Below are 26,576 nucleotides of genomic sequence, written 5' to 3'. Positions count from 1 at the left end.
CAGGGTTGTTTCCTAATTAGATGTGGATTTTGTGCAAGTTTTGGCCTTTTGAGCAAATAAAAACGTTTCATATTTTCCTAGTTTTATAAGGATTATAACCATTTACTTGAAGTCCAATATTTCCTAACCACACAAAGAAAACTACCTATAAAAATCACCCACTCCCTCAGTTGGGTGCCATTTGCGACGGCATACTGTTGAATTCTTCCACAATCTCTCCCTCGAGTGGAAGAACACAAAGAAGAAGAAGGAGCAAGATGGAGGAGTCAAGTGATCTCAAATACTTTGACGGCACGAAAAGTGATTACGATATACGCATGGAGAAGTATGATTATTTGGTTGTGGCGAGTTGGTTTTCGGTCGAGGAAGAACAAATGATGCAGAGGATCCGTAATTCTTTGAAAAAAGATTTCCAAACCATGTGTGGCGAGGATGATGATGATACTAATTCAAAGCATTCGGAATGCAAGCAGCGGAAGGCGATGGTGAAGAAGAACAAGATCAAGAAAGGCACGGGAGGCTCGATGAAGACCGCGAAGAAGAAGAAGAGAAATGCTCTGAGCAATGGCTCGGACCATTGGTTATGCAACTCATGTAATTATGATTACCGGGGATAAGGGAATTCGAACTTGAAACTCAATAATTGAAAATCTTAGTGACTTGTTTTCATATGTGTTTTGGTGTTTTAGTAGGCACAGGTTCTCTGTATTAGGTAAATTTAAATTTGTGAAACTCATGCATTACTAAGGAAAACTTATTCGGACAACATAGGAGTAAAAATGCATGCGGAAATCATTTCTCTTATGAGTTAAATCGTATCCAACAGCTCTAATGAACTGAATTATCGAAAAGGTGTACACCAATTAATCCAGAAAAGAATGTGTAAGTGATAACGTGGAAGATTCTGGTGGTGTTCTTACAGGAAAAGTTAGAACAGGCTTTGGTGGTATTTGCAAGGCTTCAATGCTTCCTTGCAGCATTTCAATCACTCTACTCATGGAAGGCCTATCTGATGGCTTCGTCTGTATACACCACAGCCCTACCAAAATCATCTTCCTCGCGAGTTCGTTTTCCTCTTCTGTCACACCATTGGGCAACCCTAAACTGCTGCCTGCCTCAAGCTTCTTATAAACCCAATCCGGAAAATAAACATCACTCGTGTGGCTCGCTCGAGCATTGATGTTCTTTCTTCCTTCAACCAGCTCCAGAACCATCATTCCATAACTGTAGACATCGGACTTAACTGAAACTCCTCCAAAGTTTCTACAAAACACTTCCGGAGCAATATACCCAATCGTCCCTCTTGCATCCAACATCGACATAATACTCTCCTTCTTGAGGAAAAGTTTTGAAAGCCCAAAGTCAGAGATCTTGGGGCAAAAGTTTTCATCCAAAAGAATATTATGCGGTTTTATATCAAAATGCAAAATTCGTGTGTTGCATCCGCGGTGCAAGTACTCGAGTCCTCGAGCTATCCCAGTAACAATATCGAGTAGCTGTTCCACTTCCAATTGTGGACTACTCGTTTGCAAAGCATTTTCGTTGTAAACGTACTTTTCGAGTGATCCATTAGGCATGAACTCATATATGAGAGCTTTTTTTTGACCTTCAAAGCAATACCCTAGCAAAGTGACAACATTGACGTGGGAAGTTCTACTAATGCTTAAAACCTCGTTTATGAAGTCCTCGCCATTCCCTTTGGATGATTTGAGAACCTTCACAGCCACAGGACTACCATCCAGCAGATTGCCTTTGTACACATCTCCATAACCTCCTTGACCTAGTTTATCTTTAAATGACTTGGTCATTTTTCGGATTTCCAAAAACTTGTACCTTTTTACTGCTAGAGGTCCATTAGCCCTTATGAAAGCCTCGAGATCTTGATCGTTGCTTCTCTTGAAAATTTGCTTCCTAGCTTTAATACAGCAAACAATAACACAGATCATGATCCCACTTCCTGCAGAAAGAGCAGCTACTGCAGGCCACAAGATGATTAATGGTTAATAAAATGCAACGACAACAACCAAACCCTATCCCACTAAGTATGGTCGGTTGTATGAATCATAAATCATCACTGCGCTCAGCTTTTTATTATGAATAGGAATAGGAAAATAGGGTGATGGAGTATATTGCTTTCTCTTGCAGCATTTTTATGAAAGAAAATAGTACACAGTAATATAGCCGCAGTAATATCAGTTGGGAGTGATTTTCGCTCTCTGTTGATTTATTCATTTAAAGGGGTTGCGGATATATTACCTACAATAACCTTCCTTTTCCAATTCCATGCATTGTCTGCAAAAGCAATCAAAGAAGCAGAATTCTTAGAATCAAATGTAAGCCTCAAACACGCATATTATCTCTGCTCTAAGCTAATCAACGCGAACTAGCATGGCTATCTACAAGCACAAATAATGAAGAAGAAATCTACACTGTGGGCCGTTTTTCTAAAAATTCAATCATAACTAAAAGGGAAAAGTTTACTACAGAAGTACCATCATCACAGGTTTTGACATGAGATCGATCACTGCAAAAACACACGAATTCATTGTCATCGAATCCACAGCGCCCGCCCTCCACTAAAATGTTTTTGGTCAAAGAGAAAAATAGACACGGAACTAGTATTTTGATGATATTTAGTGAAGCATATACATCATTTTGGCACTAATGTTGACTTTTGATTTTTAAACAAGGAATGAGATTTAGAAAAATCAGTGTTAAATACCGACAAAATGGGAAACCTACACTTGAGCCAAATTCAATGAAAATCCAATGTAACCGAATAAAGACCGAAAATAAATTGAAATATACTGAAAAAAAAAAAAACGAAGTTACTGTAATCTAACAAACCGAAAAATACCTAATATTTTTGTTTAGCTTTAGGTAAGGGTCATTACCTATTCGAAGCGGCCAAAAAATAGGGCAGAAATTTTCAATTTTGAGGTAGGCAATAAAATGAGTATGCAGCAAGCACTTCAGATGTTTTGGTGGATTTGCTTGAAACTTGAGAGTTGTGGTTGGTTGAACCGAAAGTGTAGAAAGAAGTAGGGAAATTTGAGCTCTTTTTTTTGGGTTGTATGCCACAAAAGTAACATGGAGAAAGACAAGATATATGCTCGAAGATGATGGAGACGTGCACTCAATCGAAGACTTATGACATTGTCATAGTAATTGTGTTTAATAATAAAACGAGTTGGGGTGGTTAATACAAACTTAATTCTACACCATAGTTTAAGTGGTATATAGTCTTGGAAACTGAGCTCACTAAAAAGGTTCTGAAGGGCTAAACAAGGAGAAAGTCTTTGGTCTGGACATCACATGGGTGACACCGTCCGGTCAAGACACAGTGGATGGGATCAAGAGGGGGCGGGAGGGCAAGAATTCCTGGGATAGATCATGGTGAGATTTGCTATGAACGGTCCCAAAGGTGTGTTAGTCTACCAAAGTGGACCCAAGAATTTGTTGTGCTAGGATAGCACCAAACCCTTGTGGAACCAACTCAAGCTAACCCACAGGAAATATATCAAATAAAATGCAAGAACAAAATATTAAAGACACCAAGATTTTAACGAGGTTCCTCAACAGTCAGTGTAACTGGAGTACGTCCTCGGAGCAGTAGGAGCTCACCCAAGAATCCACTATCAACCAAATGGGAGTTTACAAAGTGTTGGCAATCTCACAACCCAAATAACCCAATAACTCACACTCCAAAGAAACAAATAGAGAAAGAAATATAGTGATTAATTTCTTCTCTATACAAAGCTCAAAGCTATTACAACAATAACACTTTGATGGAGTGAGAATTATCCAATGAAAGGAACAACAACCCCTTCTCTGAAAATGGTATTGTAGCAGTACCTTCTTTCTCTCCCTCTCTTCTCTTCGGCTCTCTCAATTTTCTGCACTCTATTTTCTTCTCTTCTATCCCACTCTTACTTCTCATTACAACCAAAACTTATTATTCAAAACCTCAACCGTGACTTCCCATGGACCAAGACAAAAAACCTTTTCCCTATTTTCCTCCCCAAAACAAGGAAAGGTGTTGTCCACCTTTGGTTTGTTTAATCTAAAGTATATGGCCACTTGGCCACATAATCCAACAATCTCCACCTTGGCCAAGTTCCGAAAACGCCATGATAAGCCAACCAACACAATTAGCACACAACATCACTCCCAAACACTAGCAAGAGAACAACTCATGCTGAGCCAAATGCTCCAAAACTCCTACTACTCAACGCCTTCTTTATATAGGCAAAATGTGAGCCAAGTTCAAACAGTGAACAAACTTGGCTACACCAACAACCTTAGTCAACATATCAGCGGGGTTGTCTTTAGTTGGAATCTTCTGGAGAATGATTTCCCCTTCACCAACAATTTCACGAACAAAGTGATAACGCACATCTATGTGCTTGGTCCTCGCATGATGAACCTGATACTTAGCCAAATAAATGGCACTCTGACTATCACAATGTACCTCCACCTGCTTCTGATCAACCCCCAAATCTCTAATAAGCCCATGTATCCAAATGGCCTCCTTTATAGCTTCAGCAACTGCCATATATTCAGCCTCTGTAGTAGACAAGGCAACAGACGACTGCAAAATGGACCTCCAACAAACTGGCCCTTTAGCCATAGTAAACACATAGCCTGTAGTAGACTTCCTTCCATCCAGATCACCTGCATAATCTGAATCAACATAACCAACTGCAAAATGACCAATACCAGAGTCATCCCTCTCAAAGCATAAACCAACATCTCGAGTACCATGGAGATACCTCAATATCCACTTAGCTGCTTGCCAATGCTCTTTACCTGGATTATGCATATATCGACTCACCATGCCAACTGCATGAGCAATATCCGGTCTAGAGCATACCATTGCATACATCAAACTACCAACCAAATTTGCATATGGTATATTTTTCATTTGCAGTTTCTCTTTATCGGTTTTAGGACATTGTAGAGAACTCAATTTAAAATGAGGAGCCAAAGGGGTACTAACCGGTTTGGTTGAATCATGAACTCCAAACTTCCGAATCAACTTCTCAAGGTATTGTTTTTGATTCAAACTGACGAAACCCTTTGCTCTATCTCTAGTGATCTCCATGCCAAGGATCTTCTTCGCTTCACCAAGATCCTTCATCTCAAACTCATTCTTCATTTGCTTCTTCAATTTCTCAATCTCTTCGACATTCTTTGAGGCAATCAACATATCATCAACATATATCAATAAATAAATGAAAGACCCATCTTGCAACTTCTTGAAGTACACACAATGATCATATTGACTTCTAGAATAATTTTGGCCTCTCATAAATTTATCAAACCTCAAATACCATTGCCTTGGAGATTGCTTCAAACCATAAAGTGATTTCTTCAATTTGCAAAACAAATTCTCCTTCCCTTTCACTATATACCCATCTGGTTGACACATATAAATCTCTTCATTCAAATCACCATGTAGGAAAGCCGTTTTTACATCAAGTTGCACAAGCTCAAGATCATACTGTGCAACAAGAGCTAACATAATGCGAATTGAGGAGTGCTTCACAACCGGAGAAAAGATTTCATTGTAGTCAATGCCCTCCTTTTGTGCATACCCTTTAGCAACTAATCTTGCTTTAAATCTCACATTGCTTTTCTCATCAGCATCTTCCTTCTTGGCATACACCCATTTGCAACCAATAGCTTTCTTGCCCTTAGGCAATTTAGCTAACTCCCAAGTCTTGTTCTTCAAGAGAGAATTCATCTCATCACCCATGGCATTGCACCACCTATTCTTCTCCTCACTCTCAATAGCTTCCTCAAAATTGGATGGAATCTCTTCAGTGATAATAGGAAGAGCAAAAGCAACATAATCACTATACCGAGCTGGCTTAGTAATTTGTCTCTTTCCTCTGTTCTTGGCAATAGACTCTTGAGGTGAAACTTGCTCTTCAACTTGAATAGAATCTTCAAGTTCAACTTCTTCAACATCCTCATGGTCTCCAACTTCTTCACTTGTAGTGGCTTCGACATCAGCGGAAATAGGATTTGAAGTACCAGAAGCAACTTTCTCAAGCTCCACCTGTTGGACATCTTTCACATTCTTCTCAGAGACTTTGTACATACTTTCTTCGTCAAATGTCACATCTCTACTAATTACCAGTTTCTTCATCTCTGGACACCACAACCTGTAACCTTTGACACCACTACTAAAACCAAGAAAGATAGCCTTTTTGGCTCTAGGATCAAGTTTATTTTCAGTTACATGAAAATAAGCAGGTGAACCAAAAATACGAATATGATCATAATCAGAAGAAGGTTTTCCAGTCCATACCTCCATTGGTGTCTTACCCTGAATAGCAGCTGAGGGTAACCGGTTGATAATGTGACATGCATAATTAACTGCTTCTGCCCAAAATGACTTGCTTAAACCCGACTGAGACAACATACATCTAACCTTCTCAAGCAAGGTTCGATTCAATCTTTCTGCAACTCCATTTTGTTGTGGAGTTCCTCGAACACTGAAATGTCTCACAATTCCTTCCTCTTTGCAAACTTTAAAGAAAGGATCGGATGTGTATTCACCACCATTATCCGATCTCAAAATCTTAATCTTTCTCCCAGTCTGGTTCTCAACCATTTTCTTCCAACCCAAGAAAATGTTTAATACCTCACTCTTGTGCTTCATAGTGTAGACCCAAGACCTTCTTGAATAATCATCAACAAATGTCACAAACCAATGTCTACCACTCAAAGAGGGAGTCTTTGTAGGACCCCAAACATCTGAATGCACATAATCAAGAATGCCATTCGTCTGATGTACAGCAGTACCAAACTTCACTCTAGTTTGCTTCCCCAAGACACAATGCTCGCAGAAATCAAGCTTACAAGTCGTGGCACCTTTTAGAAGACCTTGTTTCACAAGCCCTTGTAGAGCTTTTTCACCGGCATGGCCTAATCTCATATGCCACAATCTAGTAGTATCAGAATCGGATGTGCCCATATTTTCTGAGACTACAGATGCTTCACCTGTCACAGTGCTTCCCTGCAATAAATACAAATGGCCACATCTAGGAGCTTTCATCACAACAAGTGCACCATAAGTAACTTTCAATGTCTGTCCATCTGAATGAAACCTGAAACCCTTGGATTCCAAAGTACCCAAAGAAATAAGATTTTTCTTCAAATTCGGTACATACCGAACACCTGTCAACTCTTTAACCATGCCATCATGCAACTTCAAACGAACTGTACCAATCCCTTTTGTTGTGCAAGGATTGTCATCTCCCATGAACACAACGCCACCATCAAACTCTTTCAAGCTTGAAAACCAATCCTTGTGAGGAGTCATATGATGAGTACAACCCGTATCCAACACCCACTTAGTAGCACAATCAAATGATGAGGAAGTGGTTAAAGCAAAATCAGAAAAATCTGTTTCAACCTCAGCAACATTAGCTTCAGAACTTTCTTTTCCTTTGGTCTTCAATTTTGGACAATCTTTCTTCCAATGGCCCTTATTACGACAAAAGGCACATTCATCCCTTTCCAAAGGTTTTCTACCTTTAGAGTTTCCTCTAGGTCGAGATTGTGATTTTTTCCTGCTAGAAGATGATCTCCTCTCCGATGATCTACCTCTAACAAATAAAGCTTCAGAGGTACTATCATGATTTTTATCTCTATGCCTCATTTCATAATTCATCAAGGCATTTGACACATCTTCAAATTTCACAGTTTCTTTACCATGCATAATAGTGGTAACAAAATGCTCATAAGAGTCCGGCAATGAATTCAACAATATTAAGGCCTTATCTTCATCCTTAATATCCTCATCTAAATTTAACAAGTCGGCAATCAACTTATTAAAAGTATCAAGGTGTCTAATCATTTTTGTACCTTCTTTGTATTGGAAGCGGTAGAGCTTTTTCTTCAAGTGTAGCCGGTTCTCTGCACTCTTTGTCATATACTTGTCTTCCAATTTTTGCCACAACACACTTGCTAATGTCTCCCGCATCACAAAATACTTCTGAGTTTTTGCAAGGCACAACCGAATTGAAGAGCAAGCCCACAAATTTAATTTTTCCCATTCCGGCTTCGACATAGTTTCCGGCTTCTCTCCCAAAGCGGCAAGTAGATCTTGTTGAGCCAACACATCTTTGACCTCACATTGCCACATCCCGAAGTTGTTTGTGCCATCAAACTTTTCCACTTCGAACTTTGCATTTTGCACCGTCGTTCTTGCAAACCCGGAGCTGCTTCCAAAAGGATTTTCATCTTGCCCGTCTGACATCTTTGGCAACTAGACAGTACCCAAGAGCAACCAGTGCTCTGATACCAATTGTTGTGCTAGGATAGCACCAAACCCTTGTGGAACCAACTCAAGCTAACCCACAGGAAATATATCAAATAAAATGCAAGAACAAAATATTAAAGACACCAAGATTTTAACGAGGTTCCTCAACAGTCAGTGTAACTGGAGTACGTCCTCGGAGCAGTAGGAGCTCACCCAAGAATCCACTATCAACCAAATGGGAGTTTACAAAGTGTTGGCAATCTCACAACCCAAATAACCCAATAACTCACACTCCAAAGAAACAAATAGAGAAAGAAATATAGTGATTAATTTCTTCTCTATACAAAGCTCAAAGCTATTACAACAATAACACTTTGATGGAGTGAGAATTATCCAATGAAAGGAACAACAACCCCTTCTCTGAAAATGGTATTGTAGCAGTACCTTCTTTCTCTCCCTCTCTTCTCTTCGGCTCTCTCAATTTTCTGCACTCTATTTTCTTCTCTTCTATCCCACTCTTACTTCTCATTACAACCAAAACTTATTATTCAAAACCTCAACCGTGACTTCCCATGGACCAAGACAAAAAACCTTTTCCCTATTTTCCTCCCCAAAACAAGGAAAGGTGTTGTCCACCTTTGGTTTGTTTAATCTAAAGTATATGGCCACTTGGCCACATAATCCAACAGAATTCCTTATAAATAAGTAGATTTTCGTGAATCACACTTGCAAGAGGTGAGATATTCTTACATTCAGTTATATGTGAAGCACACTCACTCCTAAGATGTGGGATATCATGTACAACACACTCACAAAATGATATTCTTATATTCGGTTGACTATACAGCACAAGTATAAGTACAAAAAGTAAGATACCTAAATAGCTGGACATAAGAATTTCTCCTAAGTTAGCCCTGATTACAATGTGCTCGGTTTGACTCAATGGCAATCTTGCGCCACTACACCTAATCTCAGTCGGAAGGCAGAGAAATTGTATGTGGACTTATCACTCACAAGATACAAAGATTACAGGTTGGTATGAAGTGTGTGTTAGACGAAGTCAATGTGAAGTCCCTACTTTTCAGAATAGGAAGCATTTGAGCCAACCACAGTGGGTAGTTGGTTGTATCAAGTTTGATGTTCACAGCAGTGGAGAAGGGCTGGAAGGTGTTGTTTTGGGGGTTGGGGTTGATAGAAGAGACATTATTTTCAACCATGGAAGCGTTGATGGAAAAAATAACAGGCGAGGATCTTGTCGTTAGACAAAAAAAGCTCTAGAAACCATGATGAAATTGGGATTCCACCATAAAACCAATTGGTAATATGCGGAGTAGCCCAAGACCATATAAGCACATAGCAAACCTTGTCCCTCACCGATGTGGGACAACTCTCAACATATCCCCGCAAGTGTGGTAGATTTTCAAGCCTACACGTGGACAACAACTGGGTGACGTGGAGCGCGTGTAGTCGTTTGGCTTCACACGTGGACAACCTTGCTCTGATACCATGCATGTAAAACTCAAGAACTCAAGTTTTTCAAGATGATTGCATACTCATTCAACTGTGGGATGCATTTATTTATAATTGCTTAAAGATTACATCAGTGGGTTTAAAAACCCTATTTACAAGGAGATTTGAAATTCAATCAATACAAATCATAAAACAACAGTTTACAAATATTTGAAAATATATCCTACAAACAAGGAACCCTAATCAGATAATAGTTTCAAACTAAACTGAACTCTCAGGCCATCTCCAACCGAGGGCTGGCCAGATGGCTCGTTTTAGCCATCTGGCCCTCCAAGATATTAATATTTTAATGAGCAGTACATGGTCATATTTGCCTCCGTCTCCAACCGAGAGCCAAATGGCTCGTTTTAGCCCTGTCACAAAAACCCGTCTCCAACCGAGGGCCAAACATAATTTATTATTTAAAAACTACAACTTAAATTCAAATCCAACGGCTAAGTGACGTCAACTAGCCGTTGGATTTGAATTTTTCTTTTGCTATAAATAGGGTGGATATTGGGCTATAATTCACACAACTTTGAATTCAATCTATTTCAATTCAATCTATTTCAATTCAATCTCTTTTAATTCAATCTATTTCAATTCAATCTCTTTCAATTCAATCTTTTTCAATTCAAGTTTGCAATGAATTCCAACTTTGGATCCTCTTCGGATTCCAACTGGGGTCCTCATCCAATTCCAAATTGGAAGCAAAATGGGCGCAAATGAAACGAGAAGATGAGGAGTCTGATGAAGAAGTTCAAGTAAGGCACAACAAACAAAACAGAGTAGCAGTCATGGCTGCGGCCATGGTGTGTCAACCAATTGAGGAACAACCTCAATGGGGTGGCTCTATTGCTGGTCACTCTTACAAACCACGAAATAGAGCGATGTCGCATGCTAATCTAATGAACAACTACTTCAACCCCAACTCGGTGTACACAGAAAAGGATTTCAAACGTCGCTTCCGGATAAGGAGTCATGTCTTCGAGCGTTTACTTCGTGATGTCCAGCAGGTCAATCTATACTTTTGACAGAAGCGGGACAGAGCAGGTCATCCTGGTTTCTCACCTCATTACTGTTGCACTCCGAATGATAACCTATGGCTCCCCAGCTGATTCGATGGATGAAACCCATGGTATGTCTGAGTCTACATGCCTTGATACTCTTGAACAATTCTGTGACATAATTGTTCAGGTTTACAAAGATGAGTACCTCCGCGAACCAAATCAAGAAGATCTGAATCGGCTCCTTCGCAAAGCTGAATACCGTGGGTTTCTAGGCATGATAGGGTCATTAGACTGCATGCATTGGGATTGGAAGAACTGTCCCACCGGATGGTAAGGAGGCTTTAGCGGAAGGTCGAGAAAGTCAACTGTTGTGTTAGAGGCAGTTGCCTCATATGACACATGGATCTGGCATGCTTTATTTGGAGTCCCTGGATCCCAAAATGACATTACAGTTCTTGGGTGTTCACTCCTCTTCAATAACTTGACGGAAGGTAAAGCACCTCAACTTGACTACTACATCAACAACCGTCAATATAATATGCGGTATTACTTGGCAGATGACATCTACCCAAAGTGGGCAACACTTGTCCAAGCAATTCCAAACCTTAGGAATGACACAGAAAAGTTGTTTACCTTACACCAAGAGGCATACCGGAAAGATGTTGAGATAGCTTTTCGTATTCTACAAGCACGGTAGAAGATCATTAGCGAACCAGCAAGAGGGTGGAGTAGAGAAAATTTGGACTCCATCATGATGTCTTGCATCATATTACACAATATGATAGTGGAGGATGAGCGAGATGGGTATATTGATGGAGAGTCCGATGACGACTAAGAAGATCCAAATAGGTCAAGAAGGGCTCGTGCAAAAATATATGAGGCGTTATAGAATGATACGTTCTCGTGCCACAAACAAGTACCTACAACAGGATCTTGTTGCACATCTTTGGGCCAAAAGAAGTATGGAGTAGGCGTTTAAGTTTTATGTTGTTAAATGTTTTTAAAAATATTGTTTAAGTTTCATGTTGTTAAATGTTTTTTTATGTTGTATAATTTGTATGTTGGTTAATGTTATTTAATGTTATTTCATATTGTTTAATGTTGTTTAATGTTACTTAATTTAATTTAATGTTGTATAAAGGGTTAGGAAGTTATAGGAAAAAAAATATGAAACAAATTTTGTGAAATAGAAGTTATAGGAAAAAATGGAATTTAAAAAAATATGAAATACATTTTGTAAAATAAAAGTTATAGGAAAAAATAGAATTTAAAAAAAAAATGAAATAAATTTTGTAAAATAAAAGTTATAGGAAAAAAATAGAATTTCAAAAAAAATATGAAAAATAGAAGTTATAGGAAAAATTTTATAAATAAAAAATAATAATAAAAATATATAAAAAAAATTCAAATTCAACGGCTAGCCGACGTCAGCTAGCCGTTGCATTTGAATTTTAGCTTAAGGATTCCTGTCGGTTATAACCGACCAGGAATAATGATTTTCTGGCCAGACCCGGGCTGGCTGGCTGGTTGCATGCAACCAACCCTCCAGCCCTTTCAGATTCTGTGGGGCCCTCTCAGATTCCATGAGCCCTCTGGTTTAGCCCTCGGTTGGAGACAATTTTCAGGCGATTTTTGATCCTCTAACCCTCTGGATCATTCGATTGGAGATGGCCTCAAAGCGTGCTGGACTCCATAATTCACGGTGGATGAAAGTTCACATTGACTTCGTCTAACAGTGTGAACTATTTAAAATCTCATAGAATTCCTTGCTAATCTCGTGGACCTTTGACTTGGACAATACCTACGTGGCATGTGTTTTCACCTACGACTGGTAGCAAACCTACTGGTTTGTCCACAAGTTTGAGATGGCGATGACCAGTCAAAGGAGCAACACTTCTGGTGTCTGTGTCCACTCGGAGGGGTTTATCTCATTGGTATTAAGATGAAATAAGAAGCCTTAATGAACCAAGTTTTCGGTAATTAAGTTCTGGGGTTGAATCTAATTGCACATTCCATCACAACGTGAGAGCAGTAGAACTTAGTAACGACTACTATACAGCACCAACTAATAGCAAACGACCTAGAAGATATTTTAACTTACTCTAAGTTTATTTAAATTATAAGGAGGCAATTCAAACTTTGACTGTTAAAAGATGTGACACTGTTTGTAATGGTTATATAAAGATTCATCTAAATTATGGGAAAGAGATTCGAATTTTAGTGTGAATGATGAAACACACTATTCTAACCAACTTGATTTAACTAAAATGTGTAACAGTTCATAATTGAAGTTGCTTGATTTTGACTAATAATGGAAACTCCAAGCTAAAAACCCTACTTTGAATCAGACTTAACCTCAATTACTATCCCTGATCTTAAATTAAACCAAGAAAATTGATCTGAAGAAATTAATGGAGAAATTAAGAAGAAATTAATACACATACCACCAGGAATCGAACATGTTTGATCATAAGGTCCATCGCCGCAATAACAGACAAACGAATCAGAACTCGAGTTCGACCCACAGATTCCATTGGATATTAAACATCGATTACAGAGCTCCCACTCCGCATCGTACGCCACCTGAAACCCCTGTTTCAAAACCTCTTTGAGCACACCCGTCGTCACATTCTCCAGCGGCATAGCATCCACACCCTCCCACATAATCGGAACTCGAATATTCGTATGGCACGAGGCCCAATTTTTCAGACGAATCCTCGACAAAGAGTCGTCGACATAGTATGATATATTGTGGTCCGTACCCTCTACCTTGCAAGTGAAGTTACTGAGGACTGACTCACTCTGCGGCGGGCAGCCGTAGAACAGCGACAGGTTCCGAACAGCTGGGACGTAGGAAAACCGGTCGTAGTCCAACGTGGTGTTGACAAAGTTGGCAGTGCAGGGGGTGCCCCAGAGATCTGAGCGAGCGATTGTCATGGTGTAAAACTGTCCGCTAAAGTTCAACACAAGAAAATCCTGGTCTTTAATTTTCATGACAGGGTATTGATCTCCTCGGCATGTGAGCTCGTAGTCTTCGCGGCCGCAGTGTTGGGGGCGGCTGCTGGTGGCCCAGAAGGGGTAGGAGATGTTTTTGAGGAGGCCGCAGTCGTAGTAGCTGCTGCACTCTGTGTATCGGAAATCGCCATCCCCAATAGCAGAGGGGACGACAATCAACAAGTTGAAGATGACGAAGAAGATAGGTAGTGTTAGGAATAGGTGATCAGGCATAATCATTCGTAATAATATATTCATAACATGCACATTAATCATCACGTTCAAAGGTGTTTATGTAGTACGAACTGATTACGTAATTGAGGTGGGCTTCTCGGTATTTTCACTACAATGCTTGAGAAAGGGGATCCCGTGTCTGCTGACTTTTCGTCGTTTGACAAGTTTTGTTCAAAGATTAGAACACTTGCGTACCCCCAAAAAGGGGTTTATTAAAACTCATCAACACTGATATTTATTTTTCAGCCCCCACTCTTACTTTCACCCAATTAAATTTAAACACATATCTCGTTTGTATTAACAATTTTAACTATTTAAACAGTATTTAAATCTGATTAGATAAAAATAGAAGTTGCTGAAAAAATTTCAGCACCCATGTACAGTTTCCTTAACAACTTTTACATCTTTACACGTATGCCATATTTGTTTTTTTCCTAAAAATGTGAAAAGGTGTGTGCAGAAACTAATTTCTTTCCAGTAATGTTATTCATATTATATTTTTATACTACATTTTCATACTACTTTAAATGGTATTTGATGTTGACAATCACATCATTACTCTTAACTCTTTTCTTTAATCTCAAATACCAACGCAAAACTAAAAGTCTTAGTCTCCCTTGCTAATTTAAGGGGTCCATTTGGCACAAACAAACAACAAATTATTTTTACAAACTAAATACAAATAATCTAGCTTGCTTATGTCTACATCCCATATATCGAACATTGTATTATCTAATCTTTTGATTAAATAATTGGCTATCCACAGGAGGACAAGAGACATGTTACCTCCCCCAAATGACCATCTACTAAAACAAAGAAGAAAGCACTGTTCATTAACAGTGTTTTGACGCTTTTGCCCCTACTTTGTTTTCCCGCACACTATCTTTTCTCAAACTCTACAATGAAATGACGGAACTGTCCATGAAGGACACGTGTGGATCGTCTGATTGAAAACCTGTCTACGTGCTGTGCTGTCGTTCTCTCTCTTCGACAACACTCTTCGTCTCTGGCGAAAAATCTCACCAGAGGGCCAGAAACCTCTCGGTCAATTTGCTCCTCCACTACATCCCATCAAACTTCAATTCGTATTATTCAAGAAATGAATAATAAATTTTTTCTCAGAAATTCAAGAAATGAATATTCTCGGTCTGTTTTGTTATAACGTACTGAATACTGAGGGATTCAAAGAGTATTGTTATAACGTACTGAATTTCATCACCATATCTGAATATACAATTCTTAGGAATGGACGCTCCACTCCTATGCATTTGTATAAAATTTACTTGATTACCAAATGTTACCATTTCTTTCAAAAAATTAAAATGAGGCAGGAGTTAGTTTATGTGAGCATTTATGATCCTAAATTCAATGCATGTTCAAATGAACAAGGGAACACAAAGGCAAAGAAGTGCTGGTAGGTGACAATTACCAACAATGAAGAAGACTGCAATACCACTGGCTCGACAGAGCTCCTTCAAGCTTGAGTCCAGCAGGGGTTGCACTTCCTAACCTGAGTGGCAAATGAAGAGCTAGAAGGAATAGCCGCTGATTCCCAAAGCCTCTATGCAAGGGTGAGTCCCTATACACTACAAATGTTGTTTATTTGACTTAAATTGGTTAATGTAATTGACTCAAATTTGTTACAAGGTTTCAGGAGACTGCTGTTTTTTATGTTTTTAGGGCAGAAATAGTGAATTTAATTGTAAGTATTGAGAAATGATTTCATTACATTTATAATTAGTTACACTGAGGTATTTATATAAACTAGATTTACACATGTAAAGAGAATAGTTACAGTGGTAACTATTTGTAACTATTCTAACAACTAACTAACTTGACTAACACTAATGTTTTACAATGGTAACTTGCTCTTCACACCCCCTCAAGCTGAACGGAGAAGGTTGAAGTGAAAGCTTGGATCGAAGATGAAGAAAACGTGGTCTTGGCAGAGATTTGGTGTGAATATCCACTAATTGATCCGCACTGCAAACAAATTTGACAGTAAGAAGCTTAGCCAAAACAAGCTCACGGATGTAATGATAATCGATTTCAACATGCTTTGTTCGAGCATGAAAAACCGGATTTGAAGCCAAGGCAATTGCAGAAACATTGTCACACCAAATTTGTGGCAAGGAGGACAATTTGAATCCAATATCAGAGAAGAGTTGACAGATCCAAGTGATCTCAGTAGCGGTATGTGCAAGGGAGCGGTACTCAGCTTCGGTAGAGGATCGGGAAACTGTGTGCTGTTTCTTTGCACTCCAACTAACTAGACAAGGACCAAGAAAGATGCAAAAGCCACCAGTGGAACGTCTATCCCACGAGCATCCTGCCCAGTCAGCATCGGAGTAGGCGTTTAGAAGTAGGGGAGATGTGGTTTTGGGAAACCATAAGCCAAATCCAAGTGTCCCTTTTAGATATCGGAGGATGCGTTTCACGGCTTGAAAGTGAGGCTCCCGGGGAGAGTGCATGAACTGACACACCAGATTAACCGCAAAGGATAAATCAGGCCGGGTCCATGTAAGATATTGAAGGGCGCCAACAATAGAGCGATAGTCCTCGGGATTCGACAACAAGGAACCAGTGTGATCAAGCTTGACAGAACTAAGGGGAGTGGCACATGGCTTTGCCCCATCCATTTTGGTACGCTTGAGAAGATCCAATATGTATTTGGATTGATGAATGAAGGCTCCTGAGGTGGATTTCTGAACTTCCAAACCTAGAAAGTAATGAAGATCGCCGAGATCTTTGATTGGAAATTTAGAGCTCAACTGAGAAATGATGGTGTTGCAGACACTAGAAGAAGGTCCGGTCACTATGATATCATCGACATACACAAGAACCAAAACCAAGGTAGGTTTATGCAGCACAAACAGACTATGATCAGAGTGTGAAGCTTGAAATCCCATGGAGAAAAGAGCAGATTGAAGTTTTTCATACCAAGCACGAGGGGCTTGCTTTAAGCCATACAAGGATTTCTTTAAGTGACAGATATGAGTAGGATGATCCTGATCAATGAACCCAGGTGGTTGAGCCATATATACATTCTCTTTCAAAGAACCATGTAGAAAAGCATTACTTACATCCAGCTGGTGTAAAAACCAGTTTGATTGGACTGAGAATGATGCGTATAGTCACAGGTTTAGCAACCGGGCTAAAAGTATCACCATAATCAATGTCCTCTTGCTGATTGTAACCTTTTGCAACGAGTCTAGCCTTGTAACGATCCACAGAGCCATCTGGTTTCCTCTTAATCCGGAAAACCCATTTACAGCCAACCAAATTATGAGTGGAGGTAGAAGGAATAAGCTGCCAAGTGCATGTACTTTGTAAAGCATTGAATTCATCCTGCATAGCAGCCCTCCACTGTGAATGTTTGGAAGCCTAGAGATATGTAGTAGGTATAAACTCACTGTCACAATGAGAAGGCAGAGGATGTGTTGTGGCAGTAAGGGCCTTAGGTTTGTATATTCCTGACTTAGAGCGGGTTTGCATTGGGTGAACAGAGGAAATAGGAGGTACATGATGTGGTGCAGGGTGTAAAGAATGAGAGGCGGGTAGAGGAGAAGAGGGAGGTGAGGGAGGTTGCAGAGGTGCAGGACAAGGAGCAGGAGAATTAACTGGCTCAGGTTGAGTAACTTGCTCAGGTTGAGTAACTAGCGCAGGTTGAGTAGGAGAGGAAGATATGGGTGGTGGAACACGGGAAATGAAAGAATTAGGAGAATAAAGATTGGGAAAGGTAAGGGAAAAAGGTGAGTAAGTTTCTGGGGTATGGGGAGTGGAGGACTTTAGAAGGTGGGGATCATGAAAGGGAAATGTATGTTCATCAAAATGAACATGTCAAGAGAGAGAAACCCGATTAGTGAAGGGATCGAGACATCTATACCCCTTGTGAGCTAAGCTGTAACCAATGAAAACACACAGCTTGCTCTTGGGATCTAATTTGGAATTGGTGTATTGTTTTAACCAAGGAAAGCATTGACATCCAAATACCCGAAGAGACTTGTAATCTAGAACTTTCTTGAAAAATTGTTCCCAAGGGGAAGACTTGTTGACTGGAGGTAGGCGATTGATAAGATAGACGGCAGTAAGAAAACCTTCAACCCAGAATTTGTGAGGAACTTGTGAGGCAATAAGGAGGGTTCGAGCAGTCTCAACAATATGTCTGTGCTTCCTTTCAGCACAACCGTTTTGCTGAGGAGTGTAAGGACAACTGAATTGTTGCTGAATGCCATGGAAAGACAAATGATGCTTGAAGTGAGAACTTGTAAACTCACCCCCTGAGTCTGATCTTAAAGTGCCAATTTTGTAAAATCGCCCCCTTGAGATTGCTTGCGACGAGCAAGAGCCATTTCTTTGCTGAGAAGAAATCCATGTAGATCATCAACAGTAGTATCAGCAAGACGAAATTGAATTGAATCCACGAAGGAATCATAGTCATCAGGCAAGCCATTAAGAATGAGGTGAAGGAGATCTGACTCCTCAACTGGGGCACCGACAGCAGTGAGAGCATCAGAAACTTCTTTGATGCGTTGCAAATATTCAGATATTGTGGAAGTGCCTTTCGACATCAATTGCAAATTCAATCGTAACTGATGAATGTGAGAACGAGAGACTCCACCGAATCGCTTCTCAAGATTTTGCCAAAGTTCATGGGAGGATTGAACACCAACAGTAAAGGGAATCAAATCCTCAGAGAGAGTGGAATTGATCCAAATGAGGATGTTTTGATCCTTTTCGTACCAGATCTTGAAGGCTAGATTCAGAAGCGAGGACAAATTTCCAGAAAGATCAACAAGAAATTGAGGCGGTGGCGGTTCAGATCCATCAACCATGCCGGTGAGCTTGTAGCGGTGGAAGATCGGTTCGAACAGAGAATGCCAAACAAGGTAATTATGACGCTTGAGTTTTGTTTGAATCAGACTCCCAATGTTTTGGATCGTGATGGAGTTGATTGAAGCTTGAAATGAGGAGTTAGGGTTCATCGGAGAAGGATTGAGATGTGGAGGCAGCGAAGAGGAAGGATCCGCGATCGCCGGAGAAGAAGGATGCGCAACCACAGGAGAGGAAGAATTCGAAGAATTTGCCGCCATTGATGAACAAGATCGAAGATCTGCAGACGGAAGCTATGGTGTTTGGTAGGTAAGAAAATAAGCAAGAAAGTAGCAGAAAGAGGATCGAAGTCGGTGGACTTAAGCGAGATACCATATTGAGAAATGATTTCATTACATTTATAATTAGTTACACTAAGGTATTTATATAAACTAGATTTACACAGGTAAAGAGAATAGTTACAGTGGTAACTATTTGTAACTATTCTAACAACTAACTAACTTGACTAACACTAATGTTTTACAATGGTAACTTGCTCTTCAGTAAGTTCGTCTCACTATGTAAAATTTGGTTCCCCCAGCTTCATCTTTTCTTTTAGAAAAATATAAATTTGATGTCTTAGTTTCCAAAATGTTGTTTAATCTACGATTCGAATTCAGGAATTTTATTTCATTGATTTTATGGGCATTTGTATCAATAATCAATAAATTTAAAAAAGCCATCGACTGCAGGATTTAAGTAACCTTGATGCGCTGCTCAGGTCAGCTATGGCTTTTGCATGGTTAAGGAATAAATCATAAACCTCATATTTTTATTTTCTCTCCTCTTTCCTCTTTATTTTTTCTTGGTACAAGTTTTTATTTATTTTATTTTGAAATGTTATTCTCTTGGTTCCAGCTTTGATTTCTGGTTGAGGGCTATTTTTGTTGGTTTGGGGAAAGTGCTTTTGTGTGTTTTTGTTATCCCCCCTGAGTGTACAGATGTACCCAAAACCCGCTACAAGATCAAGGTTTTTCTTTCTGTTCTATGAGCATTAGTTTTTTAGATACCTCTTATCTTAATTTTCATCTGTTTTCCATTTGTATCGTGTAATAAATCAGATTTGATAATGTGGGTGTGGGGTGCTAGATTTTAGTTAAGATCATGAATTGGTGGTTCTGAATTGAATCACAAAGTGATATTGAACAACCATTGCCGTCCGTACCATCTACCTTGCAAGTGAAGTTATTGAGTACGGACATGTTCCCCGGCTGGCAGCCGTAGAGCAGCGTCAGGTACCGAACAGCTGGGACGTAGGAAAACCGGTCGTAGTCCAAAGTGGTGTTGACAATGTTGTCAGTGAAGGGGGTGTCCCAGAGGTCTGAGCGAGCTATTGTCATGGTGTAAAACTGCCGACTAAAGTTCAACACAAGAAAATCCTGGTCTTTAATTTTCATGACAGGGTATTGATCTTCTCGGCAGGTGAGCTCGTAGTCTTCGCGGCCGCAGTGTTGAGGGCGGCTGCTGGTGGCCTAGAAGGGGTAGGAGATGCTTTTGAGGAGGCTGCAGTCGTAGTAGCGGCGGCACTCGGTGTATCGGTGATCATCCTCGCCGAGAGCGGGGGTGGAAAGTAATATTACCGTGACCAAATTGTGGAAGATGATGAGGAAGGAGACGGGTAGTTTTAGGAGAAAGTGGGTAGGCATAGTAACTTGTTGAAGCTCAATGGGACGTGGAGATTAATATAGTTTGATATTTCAGAAGACTGAAATTTTTATGTTTCGAAATTGGAAATGTCTGAAAGGAGGGATTGGAAAGCTAGTGTGATGACATTATACAACAGTTGAAATTCAAAGGGGTGGAATATTATTGTGATATAATCTGTTAGACCATCGGAAGGGAGAAGTGGGTGGCGTTTTCATGAGAGATGGATGCGACGACGGCTTATATAGTACATTGGCTGGACTTCTGTACGCTTCTGCCTAGGAAATTTCCAGTGAATGCAAGAGGAAGGTGATATACTTAAACAACTGAAAGGGCAATGTCAGCCCCCCTTTATTAAAGGGGTGCCTACATTAGTCGTAGTAGCTGCGGCACTTTGCGTATAGGAAATTGTCATCCGGTATAGGAGAGGGGACGATAATCAACAAGTTGAAGATGATGAAGTAGATGGGTAGTGTTAGGAATAGGTGATTAGGCATAATCATTCGTAATAATATATTCATAACATGCACATTAATTATCACGTCCAAAGGTGTTTATGTGGTACTAACTCAATTACGTAATTGAGGTAGGCTTCTCGGAATTTTCACTACAATGCTTGAGAAAGAGGACCCCGCGTTTGACAAGTTTTGTTCAAAGATTAGAACACCTGCATACCCCAAAAAAGGGGTTTATCAGGACTAATCAACACTGATATTGTTTTTTCGATGGTAATAGTAGTGAAATTAATCATTATACATGCGGTAATTTATTTTGTGAAGTTTCGACATGGGATTTTAACATTCTTCAGCAAACCCGTAGACACGGTAAAATTGCAGATTGTTTTCTTGATTTAGAAGAAAAAGAAAAAAGAAGAGCTAATTGAAAATGTTCCTTGCTTTCTATTGAAAATTGAATGAATTGTAGCACAAAGTTGCAAAATGTTGCCTTGCATCTTATACAGAATTGTTTCTCGTATGGGATAAGTAGCGAGGAAGATGATGCTTGCCACGATGATCTTTAACAACGAAAGCTTCCGTGACCGCTGCACGGATCCTTAAACCCTGATAGCCTGGGCTTGGTATCACTCGTGCTCCCAGCCTAAATTTTTTGCTCCTAATCCAGCTCGAACTCTCTGTGAACTCAACATCTCCAATTGTAGCTGACCCATCTCTCACCGTGAGCCTTACTTCTCCGGCAAGCAAGTGTCGCCTTCGCCCAGTAAGCTGTCTCAAGATGTTGTTCTCAAATTCTTCTTCTGTCCAGTTGTCATCATCTCCAGTTGGAAAGTCACCATCAAGAACAACAATTTCCACTTTGACTGGATAAGGTAGATTTGTTATTGGAACCATTTGGTCATCCACAACTAGGATTTGAAGTGGATTTTTCTCTTCATCCGCAATCTTGCTCGCAGTGAAAACTGTGGGTGAGGGGTTTTTACCGAAAAATAATTGTAAGCTGCTTGATGGTTCTCGTTCGGTTTGGACACTGAGACTCCAAGCAGAAGTAGAAGAATCATCGAGCAAAGGTCGGTTGGCGGTCAGCTCCCTCGTCAACAAAATATTGTTGCTATCAACATTACTACTGAACCTCCGGTTCCTATTTAGTCTCGAACCACCCAAACACATAAGGAAGATGGCTGGCAAGAGGGATGATTTGATTGGATTATCAGCGTGCCAGAGAAAGTAAACGTACTGAACTGCAGAGCAAGCGGACTGAGAGATCCCGCCAACTAATCCATAAATGTCATAGAGATCACCGAAAACTGTGTTCCGAGGAGGCGGATAATAAAAGTAGGGCAGCATTAGCAATCCCGACCTCCTTAATACCACTCTTTCTCTTATAGCCTTGTAAGTGAGCTCCCAGATGGTAGTAAGAAGAGCTGCAACAGCACACAGCATGCTCAGTAGCGCGTAGTGGGGTTTACTTGGGGACGAAGCCTGGTCGAAAGCAGCTGATAACATCTCTAGGCCGAGGGCAACCACTAAAAATATCCACTCCGCTGATTCTGGAATAGCCTAGCTAGCAGAAGAAATTAGTATAATTAATCCATTAATAACATGATTAATTTACAAAGGTATACACAACCAAAAGTATTGTTATCTATACATATTTGGAACGTTTGATCTATAATATATACAATCACATATATGGTTATGCGTAATACTGTTGAGCGACAGTATGCTACCTTTATAGGCACCTCGTACACATTGTTGTCAAGAATACTTGCAATTTTCGGCGTCAGAGATTGCTCAGATGGAGGCTTTGCTGCTGAATTTGGAGGCTCAACGGAGCTTGAAGTTGCACCATTCTCAAGTAGTTGATCTTCCTGCAGATTATTGTCCTCTTCACGAGTATTCGGATCAAACCGTGACCTAGTTATTCTCTTCATTTTCACAGCTCGAAAAGCTTCTTTTCAAGACGAGAAAACATTAGAAAACGAATGCATTACGGAGAAAATGGAAGAATTTACAAAAGTATAAGAGAGAGTTTCCAACATCCTTTTGCTCTCTTTTTTTCTTTCTTCAAATTATCTTATGTCTAACCCCCTGCAGTTGAAGAAGAGCCAAGGGAAGGAAATAAATACAAGAGAGAAAAAGAGGAGTTTGGAGGGAACCGCGTCTGATTGAAGTAAGTTCCATCTCAATTCCTAGCCTAACAATAATTGGCTGCAGAATTTTCAGCACCACTCCTACTTTCACTCAATCAAATTTGAACACATGTCTCTTTTGTGTTTGCAATTTTAATTATTTAGAGGCTATACAAATCTGATTAGATAAAAATAGATGTTGCCGCGAAATTTTCAGCATCTAAGTACAGTTTCTTTAACAATCTGATTTATGCACTTCTTTTTACATAAACTTTTACATCTTTACACGTATGACATATTTGTTTTTTTCTTAAAAAATGTGAAAAGATGTTGTGCAGAAACTATTATTTTTCATTTCAAATATCAACTCAAAAAATCACGTGTTGGTTGTTCAGTAGTAAATAACAGATTGCAAGGTTTCTTTGAAACTAAAAATTAGAAATTTCGGGTCGAAACCCGCTACTAATGTGAAAGCCAAACTTATAGCTAGAGATGTGAGTTTTTCCGGTCCTCGAAATGAGTGAATAACAATAACTTACCACAAATTGTTTTTCTTTAGAAAAAAAATGTATGAACGCAAAACTAAAAGTCTTGGTCTCCCTTGTTAATTTAAAGGGTCCATTCAACACAAACAAATAAAAAATTATTGTTACAAATTAAATATAAATAATCTAGCTTGCTATCGAACGTTGGATTCTCTAATCTTTTGATTAAATAATTGGCTATCCACAAGACGACAAGAGACATGTTGCCTCCTCAAATATCATTTTCTATAACTTTAAGGAAAATGTTATCATTTTCTATTATTTAAGGAAAATGTCATGAGACTAAATTTTTAAATTAAATTAACAAATTAAATAAGGTATTATTAATATAAAAATAAGCAGGTTAATTAAACATTTGTAATAGCCTAATCATCAATATCAACATTGTGACAACCCATCCCTAATTTAACATTTTTTTATTAATTTTAAAAGCGTGAATTGATGAAATCTTCGGAAAAATCAACTATTTCTATATAAATGAAGATCTCAATGAATAGAGCAAGTTTTTTACATGTGGCAAAGTCTAATTTGGCTGGGGAAAACCCCAATTTAGCTCAAACCCGTCGTAAACCCTAAAGTGGGTGTGCTTCGATTTGACTTCCTTGGTGTTCCAACGCCCCTACAATTGGTTGGGTCTTATTCCTAGGTCCATGGGGAGTTGATTAAGGGTGGTGATGGGTGGTGAAACTCACCGGATAAGAGGAATCACCGTCGAGCACCTCCGATGCTCCGGTGAGGTTCTACACAGTTTTAGACCTAAAAACCTTCGAATTTGGGTGGAGATGGTAGATGGGAGGTTGTGGAAAAGATTTTAGGTGTTGGATGGTGGTGGGTCGGTGGAAAAATGGCAGAATTCCCCGAGTTTGAACCGGCTTGAAGCCGGTCGTGGTGCACGGGTCGATAGAAAAGGGAAAAGGAAATCATTCTCTCTCCTCTCCTAATTGGTCCTCCTACTCCAACCTTTATTTCTAATTGGCCACAATAACACAAAAACGATTGGGCCTCATTCCCAAAAAGTGGGAGTTTAATTAATTTCTAATCTAAAATTTAAATAAACAATTTCAAACGCCTGTAACTATACTGTTATAATCCGGACTTGCAAATGGCTTTTGCATATGCGTTCGTACCAATGGGTACTACATAAATACGCTAAAAGAATAAGTCATACGTTTCTCTAGACGATGGTTAACTAAAATCAAAGTTCCTTGCCTCTATGGCATTTTCGTCAATTCACGCTTTTAAAATTATTTAAAAAATGTTAAATTAGGGATGGGTTATCACAATCTACCCACCTTAAAAAAATTTTGTCCCCGAAATTTGAAAACACTCATTATACCTACTAAAGTTTGGTGACGATCCAACAGTCGAATCGTCGATTCAAATAATGACCAAGTGGCGGACCTTAGTGAAATTGTACCCAAACAATGGAATTTCGTTAATCGAACTTCACATATGGAATTAGGGCATCCAAATTAGCCTAGGATGGGCAGGTGGGGTCTCGACCCACACGTCGTCGCCGCATAAGGCGGTCGGCCACTCCGACTCGCTAAAATCAACTATTTCTAAAAATTCTCAAATTTCATAGAAATGAATATCTTAATGAGTAGAGCAAGTTTTATACCTGTGGAAAAGTCCAATTTGGCCTGGAAAAGCCCCAATTTAGCTCAAACCCGCCCTAAACCCTAAGGTGGGTGTTCTTCGATTCAACGTCCTCGGTGTTCTAACACCCCTACAACAGGTTGGGTCTTGTTCCTAGGTCCATGGGGAGTTGATTAAGGGTGGTGTTGGGTGGTGATGGGTGGTGAAACTCGTCGGATCGGAGGAATCACTGTCGAGCACCTCCAGTGTTCCAGTGAGATTCTACGCGGTTTTGGACCTAAAAACCTTCGAATTTGGGTGGAGATGGTAGATGGGAGGTTGTGGAAAAGATTTCAGGTGTTGGATGGTGGTGGTTCGACGGAAAAATGGAAGAATTCGCTGAGTTTGAACCGGGTCGAAGCTGGTCGTGGTGCATGGGTCGATAGAAAAAGGAGAAGGAAATCCGTTTCTCTCTCATCTCCTAATTGGTCCTCCCACCCCAACCTTTATTTCTAATTTGCCACAATAACACATGTCATGCCCCGATCCCGAGTACGTCTATGACCAACACATGACGTCATAAAAAACTTGTATGATGTCATAAAAAACTAGTATATCTAACATACTTCGCCTCCGGAATATGTACCAAGCATAACTCAAGCCTTAATTGGCGTAATGATTTTTCGTATAATTTATGGCTGCATCTAACCTCCTCGTTAGACTGCCTACGTACCCTCAATAAGGATCAAGCCATTCGTAGTTCACCGTTTCACTATATTCGAACAATCATCACATAGACCACTATGTCTCAACATAATACCACAATTCAATCATGTAGCACCTTAAGGAACATTTAACAAAACACAATAATAATCTCTAGTAATCTCATCATTCATCCACACATATGCATTCCAACACCATCCAATTATCACATCAATCAATAACTCATACAATACACTGAAATACAGGGCTAGAGCGATACAGTTTAGCCGAAACCTACATCTATGAAACGACACAGTTCGGCCGAAGCCTACATCCCTAAAACTATCTCAAATGAATCAAACCAAGGAACCAATGAGTCAAATGATGCGATTTCAAACCACTCAACGAAATCCATCAACATCGAGTTCCGGACCACTCAATGAAACCAAGTCACCAAAGGGGATTCTGGACCACACAACGGAATTTAAACTAGGATATGATTTTGGACCACTTAATGGAACCGCAGTGTATAAGGGATTCAGAACCTCTAAACGGAATTCGAGTGGATACGATTTCGGACTACTTAACGGAATCGCAGAGTACAATGCATATCGAACCACTGAATG

The 26,576-nt window shown here is 39.7% G+C and overlaps 3 protein-coding genes across 4 annotated transcripts; all 3 read right to left on the bottom strand.

Moving 5' to 3' along the window:
* Positions 1-770: 770 nt before the first annotated feature.
* On the bottom strand, positions 771-14,143 carry LOC103438021 (LEAF RUST 10 DISEASE-RESISTANCE LOCUS RECEPTOR-LIKE PROTEIN KINASE-like 2.1). The gene is made up of 3 exons (XM_029104071.2): positions 13,239-14,143; positions 2,257-2,292; positions 771-1,975 (listed from the first exon to the last, which is right to left on the bottom strand). The coding sequence occupies exons 1-3, from the start codon at positions 14,062-14,064 to the stop codon at positions 864-866; spliced, it is 1,974 nt and encodes a 657-aa protein (XP_028959904.1). The 5' UTR covers positions 14,065-14,143; the 3' UTR covers positions 771-863.
* A 1,723-nt stretch (positions 14,144-15,866) lies between these two features.
* Positions 15,867-17,060, bottom strand: LOC139196947 (uncharacterized mitochondrial protein AtMg00810-like). The gene has a single exon (XM_070823311.1). The coding sequence runs from the start codon at positions 17,058-17,060 to the stop codon at positions 15,867-15,869; it is 1,194 nt and encodes a 397-aa protein (XP_070679412.1).
* A 4,354-nt stretch (positions 17,061-21,414) lies between these two features.
* Positions 21,415-23,150, bottom strand: LOC103438018 (calmodulin-binding protein 60 F). 2 transcript variants are annotated; one of them, XM_008376556.4, is made up of 2 exons: positions 22,724-23,150; positions 21,415-22,553 (listed from the first exon to the last, which is right to left on the bottom strand). In XM_008376556.4, exons 1-2 carry the CDS (start codon positions 22,925-22,927, stop codon positions 21,492-21,494), a joined length of 1,266 nt encoding a protein of 421 aa, XP_008374778.3. In that variant the 5' UTR covers positions 22,928-23,150; the 3' UTR covers positions 21,415-21,491. The 2 variants fall into 2 exon arrangements, with proteins under 2 accessions (XP_008374778.3, XP_070679958.1); XM_070823857.1 differs by having other exon boundaries at positions 22,736-23,140.
* Between the last annotated feature and the right edge of the window lie 3,426 nt (positions 23,151-26,576).

The sequence above is a fragment of the Malus domestica genome, chromosome 06, assembly GCF_042453785.1.
Source record: "Malus domestica chromosome 06, GDT2T_hap1".
NCBI classification, from domain to species: domain Eukaryota; kingdom Viridiplantae; phylum Streptophyta; class Magnoliopsida; order Rosales; family Rosaceae; genus Malus; species Malus domestica.
The sequence above is the reverse complement of the archived record's forward strand: the minus strand, read 5'-3'. Positions and strand labels throughout refer to the sequence as shown.